This window comes from Sesamum indicum, linkage group LG5, assembly GCF_026168435.1.
Source record: "Sesamum indicum cultivar Baizhima isolate 11 linkage group LG5, ASM2616843v1, whole genome shotgun sequence".
NCBI classification, from domain to species: Eukaryota; Viridiplantae; Streptophyta; class Magnoliopsida; order Lamiales; family Pedaliaceae; genus Sesamum; species Sesamum indicum.
Window position 1 is genome coordinate 19,375,446 of NC_142661.1, and position 18,563 is coordinate 19,394,008.

Sequence of the window (18,563 nt, forward strand, 5' to 3'; positions counted from 1 at the left end):
CGAAGAATTTTATTCGGATCCTGAATGCATGAATGAGCTAATAGGTAGGTTTGGTTCTTGATTTAGGTGGTTAGGTTTTATCATAAATATTTTTGTCAATAATGAAATTCAAAACCTTGGAAATTTGTACAGATGCTCTTAATTCTTCTCTTAATAACTAAAGGGGCCAATATTTACGTGTTATTTTGTATTCAGATCGTACCGATTCTGTCGCAATAGAATTTAAATCTAGATATATATAAATTTATGATAATCAACTAATCATTCCTTCTACCAATAAATTGGGTGGTACCACTTCGGACTTATACATTTTATGTGATGGGACGAACTTAAATATTGTGTACAATTCGCATCCGACAATGCAGGGTTTGTTTCTTTTTCCATGCGGCTGAAATTTAAGGTTGGCCCATCAACCCGCCAAGTGAAATTATGGATGTAAGTAGGTGACTGACGACGACCATGTAAAACACTTCATTGAAAATGAATTTAAAAAATGTTCTAGAAACAATGTGATTTTTCTGATTTCTATTTTTCTTAAAACTATTTAGAAACCACCAGATTGTGCAAAAATTAATTAAAAATTAATTTTCTCAAAACCATATGAGAAGAAAAATTATTTAAATATCTCCATGAAAGGGACAAGTTGTTCAACATGGTCTTCGATGTGGATATTTCTTTTTAATTTTTTAATAATATATTATTATAATTTTACTATCCTTTCTAATACCAAAAAAAAATACATTTTTTACTTATAAACGGTAATTTGCAATATCACTATAAAATTTTTATTATGGCCGGTCATGATATTTTATAATTTTCTCTTTTTTCTCATTTTTTTGAGAATTTGATGTTTTAATTTATTTTGATTTATATCATATTTTAAATAAAATATTATATATATTGCATACACATAAAAATAGCATAATTTTATATTACAATAATATTGGTGATACGACAGCTTGGTACCAGAGTGGTGACGTTAACGTTGTTGATACAGGAAAGACCTTCTAGAAACAGATAAAGACGTGACCTAAACCACCACCTCTAATACTGAATGCTGAATACTGAATACTGAATGTACGTGTTTCGTGCTGTCGGGGAAAGTATGTGGGTAAAATCTACAGCAATAAAAGCTTTGCACAGTTGACGGGGGTTGAGCCCTCTCACTCTCAGTAAAAGCGGCCACGTATGGTTCTGTAGCAGTTCATTTCAATGAGAAAAAATAATAGTTATTAAAATTTAATAATATCATATTAATTGAGTTATAATGTAATATTAGAAAGAAATTGAGTTTTTCAGCGCATAATTGGAAAAATAAAATAATTAATTGGGTTTATATATATATATATATATATATATTTGGTATTTTTATTGTTGCTTTTTCATAGTGGTCAGTTTTCTCCAAAAAAAATCTAAAAATTCCAATAAAATCCTTAAGTACTTCTGTGAAATTATATCTATTTCAGTGTTTGAGTTGGGACTGAGGGATTCGTGTTTAAGGATTTTAATTCATTCTATAAATAGTTTTAAATTATGAAACTTTAATTTATTTTGAATTGTATTGGATGTTATTGTAATTAATTTTAAATTCGTAATATAAATTATTGAAAACTTTTTTTTTAGATGCTTACATTCGAATGTAGTCTAAGTGTTTGTATATTTTATAATAATTATTAATAATTAGTGATAAATATTAACTTGTAAACTGAAATCCATGGATTAATGAGAAGGAAAGAGATGAATCATGCACATAAAAATTACTTATTATTGTATAAATGCCTAGTATTTTTTACAGTTCAAAAAAATAGTAATTACTGAAAGATCAATACTCGAATTAGATTTTTTTATTATAATATTTTTTGCATCTTTTATTTCGTTTTACAGGTACACACTATTTCTTTATATAAGATTGATTAACTTTTATGCAAAATGAAAAAAGATGCAAAAAAATCCAAGGAAAAAAAATGGAATAAAAAAGCTACTGAAGTTGCTCCAAGACATCCTGGATTAACATTGTCAAACTCATGTATGATGAACCTCCTTCTTCGACAGCATTGCTTGCCATTTTGGCGAGTTCCTCAGCTCTTTTTCTCATCATTCTGCCTTCTTCACTTCCAACATCCATCAGCTTGTCAATTGCTCTTTTCACTTGATCCCACCTAACCAAATGTTCACATTCGCCATTAAAGCTCATACGCTCCTCAACCCCGACTCGCACTCCAATTCCCAACACATTCACAATGAGTTTTTCGTTGAAAAATTGTTCCGCAAACATAGGCCAAGTGATCATCGGCACACCGGCGCAAATTCCTTCCAGAGTTGAGTTCCAACCACAGTGCGTCAAGAACCCTCCCACCGAGGGATGAGACATGATAAGGATCTGCGGGGCCCATCCCCGGATAATCAGGCCTCTTTTTCCGACCCGTCCTTCCAATCCCTCATCAGTCAACCATTTCTCCACTTGTGCTGTGTAGTCTTGTTTTCTGATGATCCAAATGAAAGGGAAGTTCGAGGCTTCCACGCCCAAACCAATCTCTTTCAACTGTGGAAAAGATATACGGCACATGCTCCCGAAACATGCGAGAATGACAGACTTTGGCTTCTTTGAGTCTAGCCAAGTTAGATAGTAATGCTCATCAATGGAGGCTTTGTTCCCTCTAGCAGACCTCTCCGAGAGTTCCTTATTGCAGACAGAAACGGGCCCAATGCACCAAACTTTTCCTTCTTTCTTTCTATATCCATCCAGATACCCGGGCTCCAACTCCTCAAAACTATTCACCAGAGTAGCCCGAGCTGAAACCCTGACCGGTATTGGTTGGTCTTCGTATTCTTCAGAACCACCTGCAGGCTTCCTGTGTGTAGGCAACTGTGCTCTGGTAAATTCAATTTTATGAGGTAAATCCGGCACCAGGAACGGCTCCGTGTCTGAGAGTATGCTTTCTTGATCAACTTGAGAAAGGTTGAGAGCGCACAAGAGAGTGAAACAGGATACAGTTTCAAAGTTGTATCTGGGGATCTTGAACTTTCGACAGACTTTCTCTGTCCAAATAATTGCGTTGGAGGAAACTATGCAGCTGGGCTTCGGTTCTAATTCCTCCATCAGCTTTTCCAGGGGACCCTGGAGCATGTCACAGGCCCGCATAAATTTCCAGGCTAATCCCATGGAATCAAGCGCATCTAAATTCTCACATCCCTCAGGGAGGCCAACTTCCTTGCACGGAAACTTGATGAGAATCATCTGGATTTTCAGATCTTGGGCCTTGGCGTAGTCGATCACTCCTTTGTACCTGATGGCGTTGAGGGGTGTGGTGACAATGGAAACAAACACGCCCCGTCGGGCGAGTAGTTTGGCAAAATCCGTCAGGGGAATGATGTGGCTTTGGGCCATTAAAGGCACTAAGAGGAAGTGGAGCTGCTCAATTTTGGACGCCATGGATTCGAATGGTTGAGGAGAAAGACCCGTCGTGGGGTTTATGTAAGAGAAAGATGGGTGAATTCAGAGCTGTCAAGTTTGTAGGTAAAACGTCACAAGCTATAGAATGGAAATGTGCAGAATCAGCAGTCTCGTCCTTTTCGTAGCGCTGATTAGGGACAAACGAGATGTTCTAGAAGACATGCCAATATTTATAGAATTATTAATACATTAAAATTAATATGCTCTTACTTATTTCGTTTAATTATATTTCTATATAATTATAATTGATTCGAAAATTTAGCAGTACTTTTAGAATGAAAATCTGTCTACCTAAAAAATATGGCTTTGTTTGGTTTTGTGTTTTCGCATTTCTCGAGACAAGATAAAACACACTCAATGTTTATTTTTGTGTTTTTACACCTTATCTGCGTGTTTTTCTATTTTTCACCTTTCTATATATACATTTATTATATACATAATATACAACAGACATGATTTGACAATAAACAGTATTTTTTGTCTCCCAAAAGTACAACATTAAACATAAAATATTTATATATAACATATTTATATATAAAAATATATGATTTGACATTGAACAGTAATTTTTGTCTCCCAAATCCCAACATCAAACCTACATCACTTATTTTAAAATATATTAAATTTTCCCAAAACATAATGTATAGTTTTTGAAAAATTCTTTCTGAAAGGTCATTTCTGTATTAAATTATTGAAAAAATATGTGAAAAAATAAAAAGAGAGGAAAAAAAATAATGATTAATAAATTAATTAGAAAGATAAAAAAATGGCATACAAGAAAAATTAAAAATACCCAAAGAGTGATTTTCAATTATATAAAGCGTATAAATAGATAGTAAAAGTATGAACAGCTCTAAAACTTTTTCTCATTTTTTTGGTATAAATAAACTAACCTTGTAATACACTAATTTTAAGCTTAAATTCCTAATTATGACTAATTTTCTAAGTGCCTCAATTTATTGCCTCCAGAACGGTTCCGGTACATCCAGCAAAGTAGTCTAAACCCCTGCGACTCCAAAGCTTGGTGCACACCTCTCAACCGTGCCTCAATTGTTGGGGAAAATTTTAAGTTAACGTTTGAGTCGATATTTTTTATTTTGTATGAATTGATTTTTCGTAATTTACTCATGTAATTTTATAATTTTGATAATTTTAGTTTTTTATCAACTAATTTGATTAAAAAATTATATGGGATTTGTATATGATCTAATTAAATTGTAATTTTAGTTTTGTAAACCAATTCGTAGAGGATCATAAATGCCAACTTTCCTAAGTTATAGGACTAAAAATATCAATATCATTTAAGTTACAGGACTAAAATTACAACTTAATTGGGTCATATACAAATTACATACAATTTTCTTGATCAATTTGATCGAGAAAAGATGAACATTACTTCAAATTACATAACTAAATTGTAAAAATAAATTTATATAGAATCAAAAATTCTGTATTCCATAAATTATAGGACCAAAATTATATTTTTCACCTATTGTTGCGTATCTCTACTTGTTACAAATTACATCTTGTTGTTGCATCGAAACATATAAATGTTGACTAATCTGGTAAATCAGAAATAGCCCACACCAGTCAGGCATATGATCGAACATCTTACCAATGCATGTCCATATCCTCCTCAGGCATCTGTGCCCCGACCCCTCGAGCACTTAATATAGATCGTGTAGTGGGGAGTGCATTCTCAACCGCATACATTTATTATTTGACACATACATGGAAGTGATCGCCCTATGATATCTCGTGTTTATAGCTCTTAATTAATTATGCCTGAACTAAGGTGATTATCGGTTAGCGTTTTCTTTATGTAGTGATTAAGGATTTCAGAAGGTTCTGCTTAGATAAGACAGGCTAGCAACCGACGCAATTATCAGGGGAAGGCCGATTAACCAACCTACTTCAACCATGAGGACTGAAAAAATATGTTAATTACCCGTGATTTTAAAATTAATAAAAATTGTTTGAGAAAAGATAACTTATGAAAAGTTATTTTATTTTAATTTTCTTCTTTTTCATATAGTTAATAAAAATAATAGAAATTTAAATGACATATATCTTCGATAGCTAGAACATATTACATTATTTTTTTAAAAAAATATGAAACCCATGAGTCGGGGTTACATATATATGGAAGAAGAAGAGATGTATATCACTACAGTAGGGTTGGTTATGTTTATCTTTTAGCAAAAGATGTAGCTTTTTGAGATATGTCAATTAATGAATTAATTAAGGAAAAGTATTTGTTCGGAACAGGTTTGGTCGTACCAAATCTATCACATAACAAGTGCATCATACTTATTGATTATTTTTCCTAAAAATTGTACACCAATCACATAACACACTTGTCCTGTGATTGATTCCGATTTGGCCGAGTCAGGCTAGAACAAGAATTTTCTCAACAAGTATATTGTACTTGTTATATAATTAATTCAAGTTCAGTCGAGTTAGGTCCGCTCTAGAATTAATCCTAATTTAGTGCCTTTAATAATTAGTTGCGTTTTTTGTTTTCTTTGCCTGGCTCTCCAGCTATGGGGAATATCGATCCAGGGAAAGGAACGACGAAAACCCAAAGAATTACAGGAACAAACAAAACAAAAAGTGGGTAATTAACTTATGAATTTTTAACTAAGTATTTCATTCTATCTGAGTAGATAAAAATATACTATGTTAATGAGAAAATACAGGGTAATTGGCAAAACTAAAATACCAACATTATATTTATTTTCATTTCCAAGTTATCTTTAAGATGAGTCAAAATATACCAAATGTTTGTTATCATACACCTTATTTGGATGTTTTTAACTGTTTTAGCATAAATACATATATATATACACAGATATACATAAATATATATAAAAAAGACATAATTTGACAATGATTTGATAATAACTTTTGTCTTCTAAAACACAACATTAAACATATAATATTTATTTTAAATTATCTCCAAAAACAAATCCACACATATATACTATTTCTAATACATACTTATTTTTATCTTTATTTTTCTCTCTCTATCCACAAAACACAACAAAACACACAAAAAATGAATCCAAAACATCAATCCTCCACTTTTTTTATCTAAGAATCTTAAATTATCAAAAAGGACTGCATATTCTAAGAATTAAGAACTACTTGGGTGCCTGCACGACATCTTGAATTAGCAATGTAATGTTCAGGTAAGAAGATCCCCCTTGTTCTAATGCTGCTTTTGCCATTTCTCCCAACTTTTGGGCTCTTCTTCTTCTATCCCTTCCCTCCTCTTCATCATCATCCATCAAATTTTCAATGGATTTCTTCACTTGATCCCACTTCACTAGTGCGTTACTTTGCTCTTCCACTGCTCCAGGAAAAGCACCAACCTCAACTCCGATTCTCACACCGATCTTGAGCACGTACACGATAAATTTCTCATTGTAGAATTGTTCCGCAAACATTGGCCAAGTGATCATCGGCACACCGGCACATATTCCCTCCAGAGTTGAGTTCCACCCACAATGCGTTAAGAATCCTCCCACAGATGGGTGGGACAATATGAGGACTTGTGGTGCCCATCCACGGATTATTAGGCCTCTTCCTTCAAGTCTTTCTTCGAACTTTTCCTCTGCCAGCCATTTCTCCACTTCCGCTGAAGCATCCAGGCTTCTGATGATCCAAATGAAAGCGAAGTTCGATGCTTCCAAGCCCAAACCAATTTCTTTAATCTGTGAAGCAGACATACGACAAAGGCTGCCAAAACAGGCGTAGATTACCGACCTGGGCTCCCTTGAATCGAGCCACGATATGCAATACTGCTCGTCGATTGAGGCCTTGTCACCTCTATCAGATTTCTCAGCTAGGTTCTTGTTACATAGAGATACTGGACCAATGCACCAAAGACGTTGACTTTCCTTTCTGTACCCCTCCACGTACCAGGGCTCCAGCTCCTCAAAACTATTCACCAGAGTTCCTCGTGCAGAAAGCCGATATGTTTTTATTTGGTCTACAAGTTCTTTAACATGGTCTGAAGATTTTCTCGTAGTTCCCGGCAACTGGGCCTTAGTAAATTCAACTCTGTGAGGTATATCCGGCACCAGAAATGATTCTGAATCCGAAATTTCAGTTTCTTGAATTTGAGCCTGAGACAGTTTGTGAGAGCACAAGAGAGTGAAACAGGATACAGGCTCGAAAATATACCTTGGAATCTTGAAATTGTCCGCAACTTGTTGCGTCCAGGGAAGGGCATTGGTGGAAATTATGCAACTGGGGCTTGGGTCCAATTTCTTTATCATTTCTTCCAATGGGGATTTCAGCATCTCACAAGCTAGGATAAACTCCCCGGCTAAATCCATTGAAGTTAGCGAATCCATGTTTTCGCATCCCGGAGGCAGGCCAACTTCGCTGCCTTGAAATTCCAGGGGAATCATTTGAATTATCAAGCCAGACTCCAGAGCGTGCTGGATTGCTGCTTTGTACCTGATGGAATTAAGGTGTGTGGTGATTATGGAGACAATCACGCCACGACGGGCGAGTAATTTAGCGAAGTCCGTTAAGGGAATAATGTGACTTTGTGACATTAAGGGAACAAGGAGGAAGTGAAGTTGATTAACTTCTGAAGCCATTGATGGAATCAAGAAACTGGAGATAGTAGAGACGAAGGATGAGTGGAGGAGAAGGCTACTAAGGATTTAATAGTAAACCTGCCGACCTCGAAAATTTCTATTTCAAATCAGATTGGCCAAACCTAAACTCATTCGTTACATTTGGATTAATGTTTTGAGTGTTTTTGTTTTGATATTTTGGATATAGAGAGAGAAAAGTAGAGATAAGTTAGTATGTATTTTGAGATAAATGGTATGTTTGGATTTGTATTTTGATATAATATAAAATATTGAAAAATAAGTGGTGTAGGTTTAATGTCGGGATTTGGGAGACAGGAGTTACTGTTCATTGTCAAATCATGTCTTTTAATATATATATTTAGTAATATATATATGTGTATGTATATAGTATTTTGTTTGTTAGTGAAATATAATATATATATATATGTTAAGTAATTTTTTTTATTGAGGCATTTCTTTTTATATTTTAAATAATAATTATAATTTTAATGCATAATTAAATACATTGTAGTATTGTCTCCAAAATAATTTTGTTAGACTTTATCTTTGGAATGAAAAAACATAATATATAAATTTAAATAAAAAATTTAGAATTAAGTATGTATTATTGGTATATTGTCCTCAATTTAGAAAAGTTTTAAATATTTTAATCAAATAGCATTGATAGTAAATATCTTTAATATCAATGATTTCATAAGTTAATAATTATTTTTTAGTATTAATTATTAATTACATTCCACATATATTATACATTAAATAATATATATAATGCATATAATACAAATAATTTTAAAAAAACAATTAAAAAAAGGAGAGAGAAAAGAAAGAAGAGAGAAGAAAGAAGAAAGAAGAAAGAGAAAAAACTGCAGAGACAGTGACAGAAAAGAAAGAAGAGAGTGAAAAGAAATCCAAAAATAATAAAGAGAGAAGAAAGAAAAAAAACAAAAAACCAAAATTAAATAAGTAAAAATTGACTATTTTTAACATTTAGGTAATAACTTTGACTTTATACAAATTATAATTTATTAGTAAGTAATTATCAAGTTAGGATAGATTTAAAATAGGAATGAAAATTTTAAAAACAGTAAAAAAATAAAGTATGAGAAACATATTTAAATTTGGCATAATTAAATCTTTTACCCATTTATATTTCCATTCAACTTTCATTCCATAATTGTTTCACTATTCAAATTCAAACAAATTTTACCCATTTCCTATATTACTTGAGTTTAAGTACTAATTTAAATTTTCTATGTACTTTTTCTTTTTCTAGACTATAATATCACATTCACATTAATTTTATCATAAATTTAATTGGAGTTGTCACCATAAAAATAAATTAAGATGAAAAACCCTTGCAAATTTTGTCAAAGCATCAATACATAAGTAAAACAATAAATTAAGTAAAAAATTTAAGGTTTTTTAAATATTAAGTAAATCCCGTCAATTGATTTATTAAAACCTTATCACTATGTTTGTTTTCATTTTCAAGTTATTTTCGGGGCGAGTCAAAACATACTCAATGCTTGCCATCATTCAGAAACATCTTATCTAGGTGTTTTAAACTATTTTAATTAACATAAATATACACATACATATACATAAATATATATAAAAAAGACATGATTTGACAATGAATAGTAATTTTTGTCTCCCAAAACACAACATTAAACATACAATACTTATTTTAAATTATCTTCAAAAATAAATCCAAACATACATATTATCTTTAATACACACTTATTATCTTTATTTTTCTCGCTCTATCTCCATAAAATATAACAAAACACTCAAAAAACGAATCCAAACATTATATATATATTCAATGTATTTTTAGTTGACAAATACACACATATATATATATATATATTTATTAATTTTTTTCGGCACCAAATACCTATACCCATCCAGGATTCTTATAGGGTTCATATAAACCCTAATTAGACCCAAAACACTTATTGCAATGAATATAAGTCCGGACTCAATCTAATTTGAATATGTATATTAACTTATATTTTGTGGGTATATTAACTATTACAACAGTATTGTCCGCTTGTTAACAGACTCACAAACTCGAAGGTGATGTAGTCCAAAAAGTGTGTGGAACCCAGAAACAGATAAGACCAATTTTGAGTTAGAACAACTCCTTTCTTCCAAAACCAAAGACGTGTTTGTTCGAGGCACGGTAAGTGATAATAGCTGGAAAGGAACTTCCACCATTTTATCCTTGTATTGGCTTCAGCCTTTTTGTGAACGTAATTATTAGTTAATGGAAAGTTGATCCATTTGCAGTAAATGGAAGACAGAGAACACGTTATTAGATTTCGAGGTTGGCTTTAAGTATAGTTTTGGTCATGTAATTTTGATATTTTGATATTTTTATCTTTTATTTTTTTAGGATTGCAATCGTATGTAACTTTTTTATATTTCGTAATTTTGATCCTTTTTATTGCCAAATTTTGCATAAAAATCACCAGAATAAATCATGAGCACCTCAAATAATTCAGCCTTTCATGAGTACCATCAAATTTTGCATTCTAAGACTACCTCCAAATTCAGATATCATATTCAACTATCAAGAAAAAGAAACTACAGTAGAAGTTGGGAGCCATGGACGTCATTAAAAATGGATGAAAATGAAGTTTGGGGTTAATTTTGCAAATGTTTTAATATTTTTGGTACCAAAAGGAAATTCTAGTAAATTGTAGGACAAAAAAACAAACCCCCTCCTTTATGGACCAAAAGAGTAATTATTATAAGTTCTCCCTTTTAATTTTTTTCTTTCTTCTGAAAAGAAAAATTGGCATTATAGTAAATTATGTCAATTTACTCATCATATAATTTTGTAATACAAATTTGACAAAACCAAAACCACACGTACCAAGCACGCAATACAAAGAAATATCTTTCAATTTCTCAAAATAGTAAACAAACAGGCAAGACATCAAATCCACCGCGAGAATCCATTAACAGAAGGATTGTTTTCTTTCTTTCTGGAAACGAAGTGACACTGACGCCATTTTCTGTGTCTCAGTGGACCATGACAACATCAGAATTTTCATGATCTACCAATGCATTTTCATGATTTGCAGATCGGTCTCCAGAGTTTGCTTGTTCCGCCATGACATCTTCAATGAACAAAGTCATATTCAGGTAAGAGGAACCCCCTTCCTCCACTGCCCTTTTCGTCATTTCCCCCAGCTCTTTAGCTCGTTTTCTCCTCTCATTCCCTTCTTCTCCCCCGTCCATCAACCTCTCAATAACACTCTTAATCTCATCACTCTTCACCAGCGTTCCCACACTCTCCTCTTCTCCAAACACAACAGGCGTTTCAATACCAACTCTTATTCCTGTCTTTATCACCTTCACAATGAACTTCTCATTGCAATATTGCTCGGCGAAAAGCGGCCATGTTATCATCGGCACGCCTGCCGTTATTCCTTCCAGAGTCGAGTTCCATCCACAATGCGTCAAGAATCCTCCTATAGACAGATGAGAAAGTATCAGCACTTGAGGGGCCCATCCACGGATCAAGATGCCCCTGTCCTTGATCCTTTCCTCGAATTTTTCTTCCAAAAGCCATGTTTGGAATTCTTCAGATGCATTTCGGAGAACCCAAATGAAGGGTCTCTTTGAAGCTTCCAACGCTAAGCCGAGCTCGATCAGTTGTGAAGTAGGCAGGCAGGATAGGCTTCCGAGGCAAACATAAATAACCGAGCCTGGTTCCTGCAAGTCGAGCCATTTCAGGCATTCTTGTCCGCCAATAGAGGTTTTGTTTCCTCTTTCAGTCTTGTCTGAGTCACTTTTGTTGCACAAGGAAACAGGACCAACACACCACACCTTCTTTCCTGTGGCTTTCATGTATTCTTTAATGTAATCAGGTTCCAGCTCTTCAAAACTGTTGGCAACTGTTCCAAATGCTTCTCCCTCAGCCTCTGCCATCTGATCCCAGAGCTCCCTCCAATCAGAATTCCGTTCATTTGGAGTGCCTCTGAGCTGAGCTCTAGTTAACTCAATTCTATCAGGCAATCCAGGCACGACAAAGTACTCAGTATCAGAAGCTATAGTTTCCAAATCTTTGGAAATTCGTATGATGTGCGTGCATAAGAGAGAAAAACAACACGTCCCATGAAAGAGAATTCTTGGAATGTGCAACTTCCGAGCAACCTTCGTGGCCCAAGGATAACACATATCAGCAATGAAGCAGCGAGGAAAGGGCTTCAGCTGCCGGAGCAACTCCTCAACCTGCTCATTCAGCATGGCTGTAGCTCTGAAGAATTTCACTCCACAATCGATCGACGGGAGCATGTCGAAATTCTCACAGCCATATGGAAGCCCGGCTTCAGCGCATGGAAATTTGAGGTGGATTATACGAATGTTGAGTCCAGAGCCGATTTCACGGTCGATGACCGACTGAAATCGGTCGGCATTATGAGGGGTTGTTAGAATGGTGATCGTCAAACCGCGCTTGGTCAGCAACCTGGCAAGATCCACCATTGGAATCATGTGGCCTTGGGCCAGGAAAGGAAGCAAGACGAAGTGAGGGTTTTGTTCTTGGATGGCCATTGACGCCATTCTAGTTACAGGGGTGAGGATCTGAAGGGATTCACTCGCTTATTCTGATCCTGGTGGTTTTACAACTGAAGGCTTTAAATAATTTTTTCATGCTACTGATCATTTTGTCCGTTTTCCGGCTGTTTTAACACACTGCCAGAGAATCCTGCGGCCCAAAATTTTATGTCACTAGCTCGACGTAAAACGAGGTTGTGGATATTCACCAAGAGCCTTCTATCATAGTTTTGAGCTAAGCGTGCATACAAGTTCATATTATCATTATTACAAGGGTAATTACAAAAACATCCTACAAATTTTGCAAAATTATAAATATTTTCTTTATTTAAAAAATTATAAATACATCATGATATTTGACGAAATTATGTAATCTTTAAGTTAAATTGTGGAACTATCAACTTTGCTCTTACTATAACTTTTTAATTTTTTTAAAAAATTTAAAAATTTATAAAAAAATTGAACGAGGTTGATAGAAAAATTATAAAGAAAATTATCCACTTAGTCTATAAAAAATTATAAAATTTTAAAAATAAATAAAATTATAATTTTTAATTCATAAGGGCATTTTTGGTCAATTCACCGTATAAATGGAAGAAAGTTTAACGGATTAGGCTAATTATTAGACGGTTGTTAGAATCAGGGATATTGGTAATTTTTTAAACAATGAGGAGTATTCATAATTATGGCAAACCTGAGGAAAGGTTGTTGTCATTTACTCTTAATATAATATCAAACATATATTAAAATGTGATATAAAAATCTAATAAGTATTAGTAAGGGAAAATTATAATTCCATAATTATACAGAACGGTAATTTGAATCCAACTTAATTACATTTTTAGTCTTATAAGGCATTTTAATTTTGTAATTTATTATAATTATAAAAACGACCCTCCAAATTTTTAAATTCACTATTTCAAGGCAAAAGCAATCAAAATTTTCAAAGTTACCCAAAAATTAATTGATTTTTCCTGAAATGGCAAATAGGTATGATATGGCAACTTATGCTACTGCATTATTTTCTTTTTTAGCATTAGCCACCACTTATCATGTGCACATCAGATGTGTCTTTTTAATTTTTATCGGCAAATAACTGATAGGCGTTTCGAACTAATTCTTTTGTTTTTTTCCAAAATTGCGAGATAAAAAGAATATTGAAGAATCAATATATCGTCTTAATAAAACATTAAAAACGTATAATTACATTTCAAAAAATATAATTAAAATTTTCAATCTTAGTAGTATTCATAGATTCTGCATTAAAAAAAGATGATATATTAAAAATAAAATTGTCACAAAGTTATATATTTGAGTGAATTGGCATATACGCCCCACGCTCTGACAACTGCATCTAATGACCGACTCATCGTTCCTATCACATCCCCAACACCTAAAGCTAGAGAGTGCAGAATATCTTCTAGAAGCTATCAGGAGATTAATATCACTAATATAAGATTCCAACTGAAATTTTTACCGTAAAAGTGATTAATTTACAAATCGTTACCGCAAATTAGCTTAGATCCATGGTGTAGGACGACTTCAGCAAACCTCTGAATATGATGTTGGAACTAGACGATTTAAACTTCATTATAAAAAAATACAATATTTAATCATTAATAATCAACAGCTAATGTATTACGTAGTTCAGAAGACTATATGTTGGTTAACAACAAAATAGTCGCAGTAAATAGTTATTGACCACGATCATACAACGGTTATTGGAGTAGGTATTTGTGAGAGTGGTTAAATTATTTTAACCATAACAAATAATTTTTTCATAGTGGCAAACCTATGTTTTGGCATTGATTTTATTTAATCATGCTCAATAAAAAAAAATTGTCATGATTTTTAGCAATTAAAATTAGAGCCAATAATCATTTTTTTTTTCTAGTGCTTTTTGCTGAGTCGAATTTGAGCTTATATGTTTCAATTTAATACAAAATATTGTGCAATATATTCTTACTAAATTCTATTAATATCTCGTTTTTTATTTAGATAATATTATTATTACTTATATTGTTTAATCAATGTCCATATAGAAATAGATTTAATCCATAATTAGTATTTTTCAAATTTAGCATATAAATAATTATTTAGTGTAATTTTATAATTTTTATTGATCTATTTTAATATCAATTATTCATCCCTTGTACTTCTGCGAATTAATAAAATCTAACAAATAACAATAACTTGTATATTTATCCTACGAGTGTATTCTTTTCAAGACATATAAATATGGATAATTCTGTTATACTTCTTAATAAACGTTCAAAATTAGTAATCACCACGAATTCCTTTACTATTATTATTATTTAAAATAATAAATTATTATTAATTGAAATAACTCGATTATAATTAATTTTACCAAATATAATACTTAATGAAAATAATTACATCAATCATACCTAATTAATAAAATCATCATAAATTAATACTAAAGATAGTTTGAACAATTAGACTTATATTTCATTTATATTGTATAATAAATGCCCTAAGATATAGTCATTAATTAGTTCAAAATTATTTCATTGAAAAGTTTTCTTTTTCTTTTTTAAGCTCCTCAATTTAAGCTTCAACCCAAGCAACTAAGCTCGTCAAGCTCGAGCTTGAACTCGAAATCATGGCTCAAGTTCAGACTCGAGCCTCAAATTTCAGCCAAGTTCAATGATTTGTTCATTCCCTCTATTTAGACACATACGCTAATTTTAAATGAAAGTAATTCATCATTAATTTATAACGTGACGAAGAACTTAAACGAGCATGGACTAGTCTGATCGCTGTGCATCCCTTAGAACATCGGAATAAATATGACTTTTCACTATGATCAATTATAACAGTTAAAACTAAAATAGATACTAATTGATCATGATTGTACTACGACTTTAAACATTGTTTCCACAAGTGATGCCAAAATATTGCTACATTAAAAACTATGGCAAATATAACAAATATTTTGACCGTAGTATGTAAAACCATAGCAAATCTTGATTAGCCATGGTCAAAAGTTAAGCTTTCGCATTGATTTTATTTGACCGAAATAGGTAATATCAATTTGTTATAATTTTTAAGTTGTAGTAATTTATAAAAAAGGGAATAGTCATATTTTTGTAGTGAAAGCATATGGTTATACTGTTCTTGCTGTCAGCAGGCATTTACCATTTCCAGAAGACTGCGACAATTCATCCAAAACATGCCAAAATACAATGCGGTATTTGCTTGTTCTCATATGATCAATGGCACTGTTCTCTGTTTATTATAATTTGACATATCCAATGCAATGTTATTTAATATAAATTCCTAAAGACAAAACTGAAATTCAACTATAGAACACATAAGGGTGGTGTATTTTCTTAATTTTGTGCCTATTATCAAATTTACCTGCCTTTCTCTGAAGAGAAACTGCTATTATTATATCAAGTTACTGATCAGTTTCAATTTGGTAATACCAAAACTGAATAAGAGAATCACTCGTGTAACAAATAGAAACACCCCAATACAAAAATCAGTACTAAAAGAAGAAACTTTCTTCCATAGCAAAAATTTAAATCAAGGGCAAGAGAGTTTTGGCCGAATCAAAACAATCACAAAACAAGTGTAAAAATATATTTGTCGTATGATTGGTTCGATCAATTTTTCTGAACTGTGTACCAATCATACGGCCAAGTCAATTGCGTATAATTGATTCAAAAAGATTGGGCTGTGTTTTCACTTTTCTTGCTGTAGGCCTCCAGAGTTTGCTTGCTCTGCCATGACATCTTCTATGAACAAAGTCATATTAAGGTAAGAAGAACCTCCTTCCTCCACGGCCCTTTTCGCCATTTCCCCGAGCTCTTTAGCTCGTTTTCTCCTCCCATTCCCTTCTTCGTCCCCGTCCATCAACTTCTCAATAACCCTCTTAATCTCATCACTCTTAACCTGCACCCCCGCTGTCTCCTCTTGTCCAAAGAATACAGGCTGTTCAACACCAACTCTTACTCCTGTCTTTATTACGTTCACAATGAACTTCTCATTGAAAAATTGATCGGCGAAAAATGGCCATGTTATCATCGGCACGCCTGCCGTTATTCCTTCCAGAGTCGAGTTCCATCCACAGTGTGTCAAGAATACTCCAATAGACAGATGAGAAAGTATCAGCACTTGAGGGGCCCAACCTCGGACCAAGAGGCCCCTGTCCATGATTCTTTCCTCGAATTTTTCTTCCAAAATCCATGTTTGGAGTTCCGTAGATGCACTTCTGACAACCCAAATGAAGGGTCTATTTGAAGCTTCCAAGGCTAAGCCGAGCTCGATCAGTTGTGAAGTAGCCAGGCGGGACAGGCTTCCGAGGCAAACGTACACAACCGAGCCTGGTTCCTTGGAGTCGAGCCATTTCAGGCAGTCGTGTTCACCAATGGAGGCTTTGTTGCCTCTTTCAGCCTTGTCTGAGTAATCTTTGTTGCACAAGGAAACAGGACCAACACACCAGAGTCTTTTTCCTTTGGTTTTCTTGTGTTCTTTGATGTATTCAGGTTCCAGCTCTTCAAAAGTATTGGCAACTGTTCCAAATGCTTCTACCTCAGCCTCTCGCATTTGATCCCAAAACTTACTCCAATCAGAATCCGGATCATTTGGGGTGCCTCTGAGCTGACCTTTGGTAACTTCAAATCTATCAGGCAATCCAGGCACCACAAAGGTCTCTGTGTCGGAAGTTATAGCTTCCCAGTCCCTGCAAATTGCTAGCATGTGCATGCATAGGAGAGAAAAACAGCTCGTCCCATGAAAAAGAATTCTAGGAATCCGCAATTTAAGAGCAACATCCGTGGCCCAGGGAAAACACATATCAGCAATTAAGCAGCTCGGAGGAGGCTTCAGCTGTCGGAGTATTTCTTCAACCTGCTCGTTCAGCATGGCTGTAGCTGTGAAGAAGTTGGCTGCATAATCCACCGAGGGGAGCATGTCGAAATTCTCACAACCATCAGGAAGCCCCGCCTCAGAAGATGGAAATTTGAGGTGGAGAATATGAATGTTGAGTCCAGAGCCAATTGCACGATCGATAACTGACTTAAACCGACCGGCATTATGGGGGGTTGTTAAAATGGTTATTGTCAAACCTCGCTTGGCCAGAAACCTGGCTATATCCACCATTGGAATCATATGGCCTTGCGCCATGAACGGAAGCATGACGAAATGAGGCTCTTGTTCTCGGATAGCCATTCTAATTGCAAAGAGCAGGAACTGGACGGATTTACTTATCTCATTCTGATGGTTTTCGGCTGCTCAGTGTGTAAATTAATCTCCCTTGCTAGGATTTTGCCTGTTTTGGCTGTTTTCGACATACTGAGAGAGAATCCTGTGGCCAAAAAATTATATGGCTATGAGAAATGACTTGTGGATAATTTTCACTGGTCCTGTTTATATGAAACAAATCAGAACATTCTATAGCGCATATGACAACTTCAGCAGCAAAGTGCGGCAAGAAACCAGCAACTTGCTGCTAGCGACTGCTACGTCCATACTGACAGGATGCACAAAAGGATTCCCCTTTTCCATAACATCCTGGAAATAGGAAATGGGGTGCAAATTTCCGATGAGTGTTCTCTCTCAAACAGAATGGAATTGAAGATATAGGCTGAAATTCATGTAGTTTGGCATGCTTAGGTAGGATTCATATTATAGCCATCAACAAAACTGCCAAGAATAAGGATGACGTGTAAGAGTGGCCACAATGATTGAGTCAGTTCTTAGATAGGAGGAACACACACATAATCCTCTGATAAACAACCAAAGCCTCGACAATATTTGGGGGTGAGAGGTGGAGGGAAACAGAGTCGAGAACCGATAACCTCGAGTTGCAATTGGTTTTCAATCTCATCATCAAAAGAGCAAATGAATTACTGGAACACATGCCATATGCCTGCAGTGTTCTAAGGGACTCAAGTTCCAGT

General features: G+C 34.1%; 2 protein-coding genes, 1 non-coding gene and 1 pseudogene across 3 annotated transcripts; all 4 read right to left on the reverse strand.

The window, feature by feature from the left end:
• Positions 1-1,826: 1,826 nt before the first annotated feature.
• On the reverse strand, positions 1,827-3,581 carry LOC105161337 (UDP-glycosyltransferase 73C5). The gene has a single exon (XR_016065501.1). It is a non-coding gene; the product is annotated as a UDP-glycosyltransferase 73C5 (transcript).
• A 2,800-nt stretch (positions 3,582-6,381) lies between these two features.
• LOC148788213 (UDP-glycosyltransferase 73C3 pseudogene) lies at positions 6,382-8,183 on the reverse strand (annotated as a pseudogene).
• A 2,776-nt stretch (positions 8,184-10,959) lies between these two features.
• Positions 10,960-12,775, reverse strand: LOC105161338 (UDP-glycosyltransferase 73C4). The gene has a single exon (XM_011078985.3). The coding sequence runs from the start codon at positions 12,640-12,642 to the stop codon at positions 11,098-11,100; it is 1,545 nt and encodes a 514-aa protein (XP_011077287.1). The 5' UTR covers positions 12,643-12,775; the 3' UTR covers positions 10,960-11,097.
• A 3,373-nt stretch (positions 12,776-16,148) lies between these two features.
• On the reverse strand, positions 16,149-18,442 carry LOC105161340 (UDP-glycosyltransferase 73C4). The gene has a single exon (XM_011078986.3). The coding sequence runs from the start codon at positions 17,830-17,832 to the stop codon at positions 16,345-16,347; it is 1,488 nt and encodes a 495-aa protein (XP_011077288.2). The 5' UTR covers positions 17,833-18,442; the 3' UTR covers positions 16,149-16,344.
• Between the last annotated feature and the right edge of the window lie 121 nt (positions 18,443-18,563).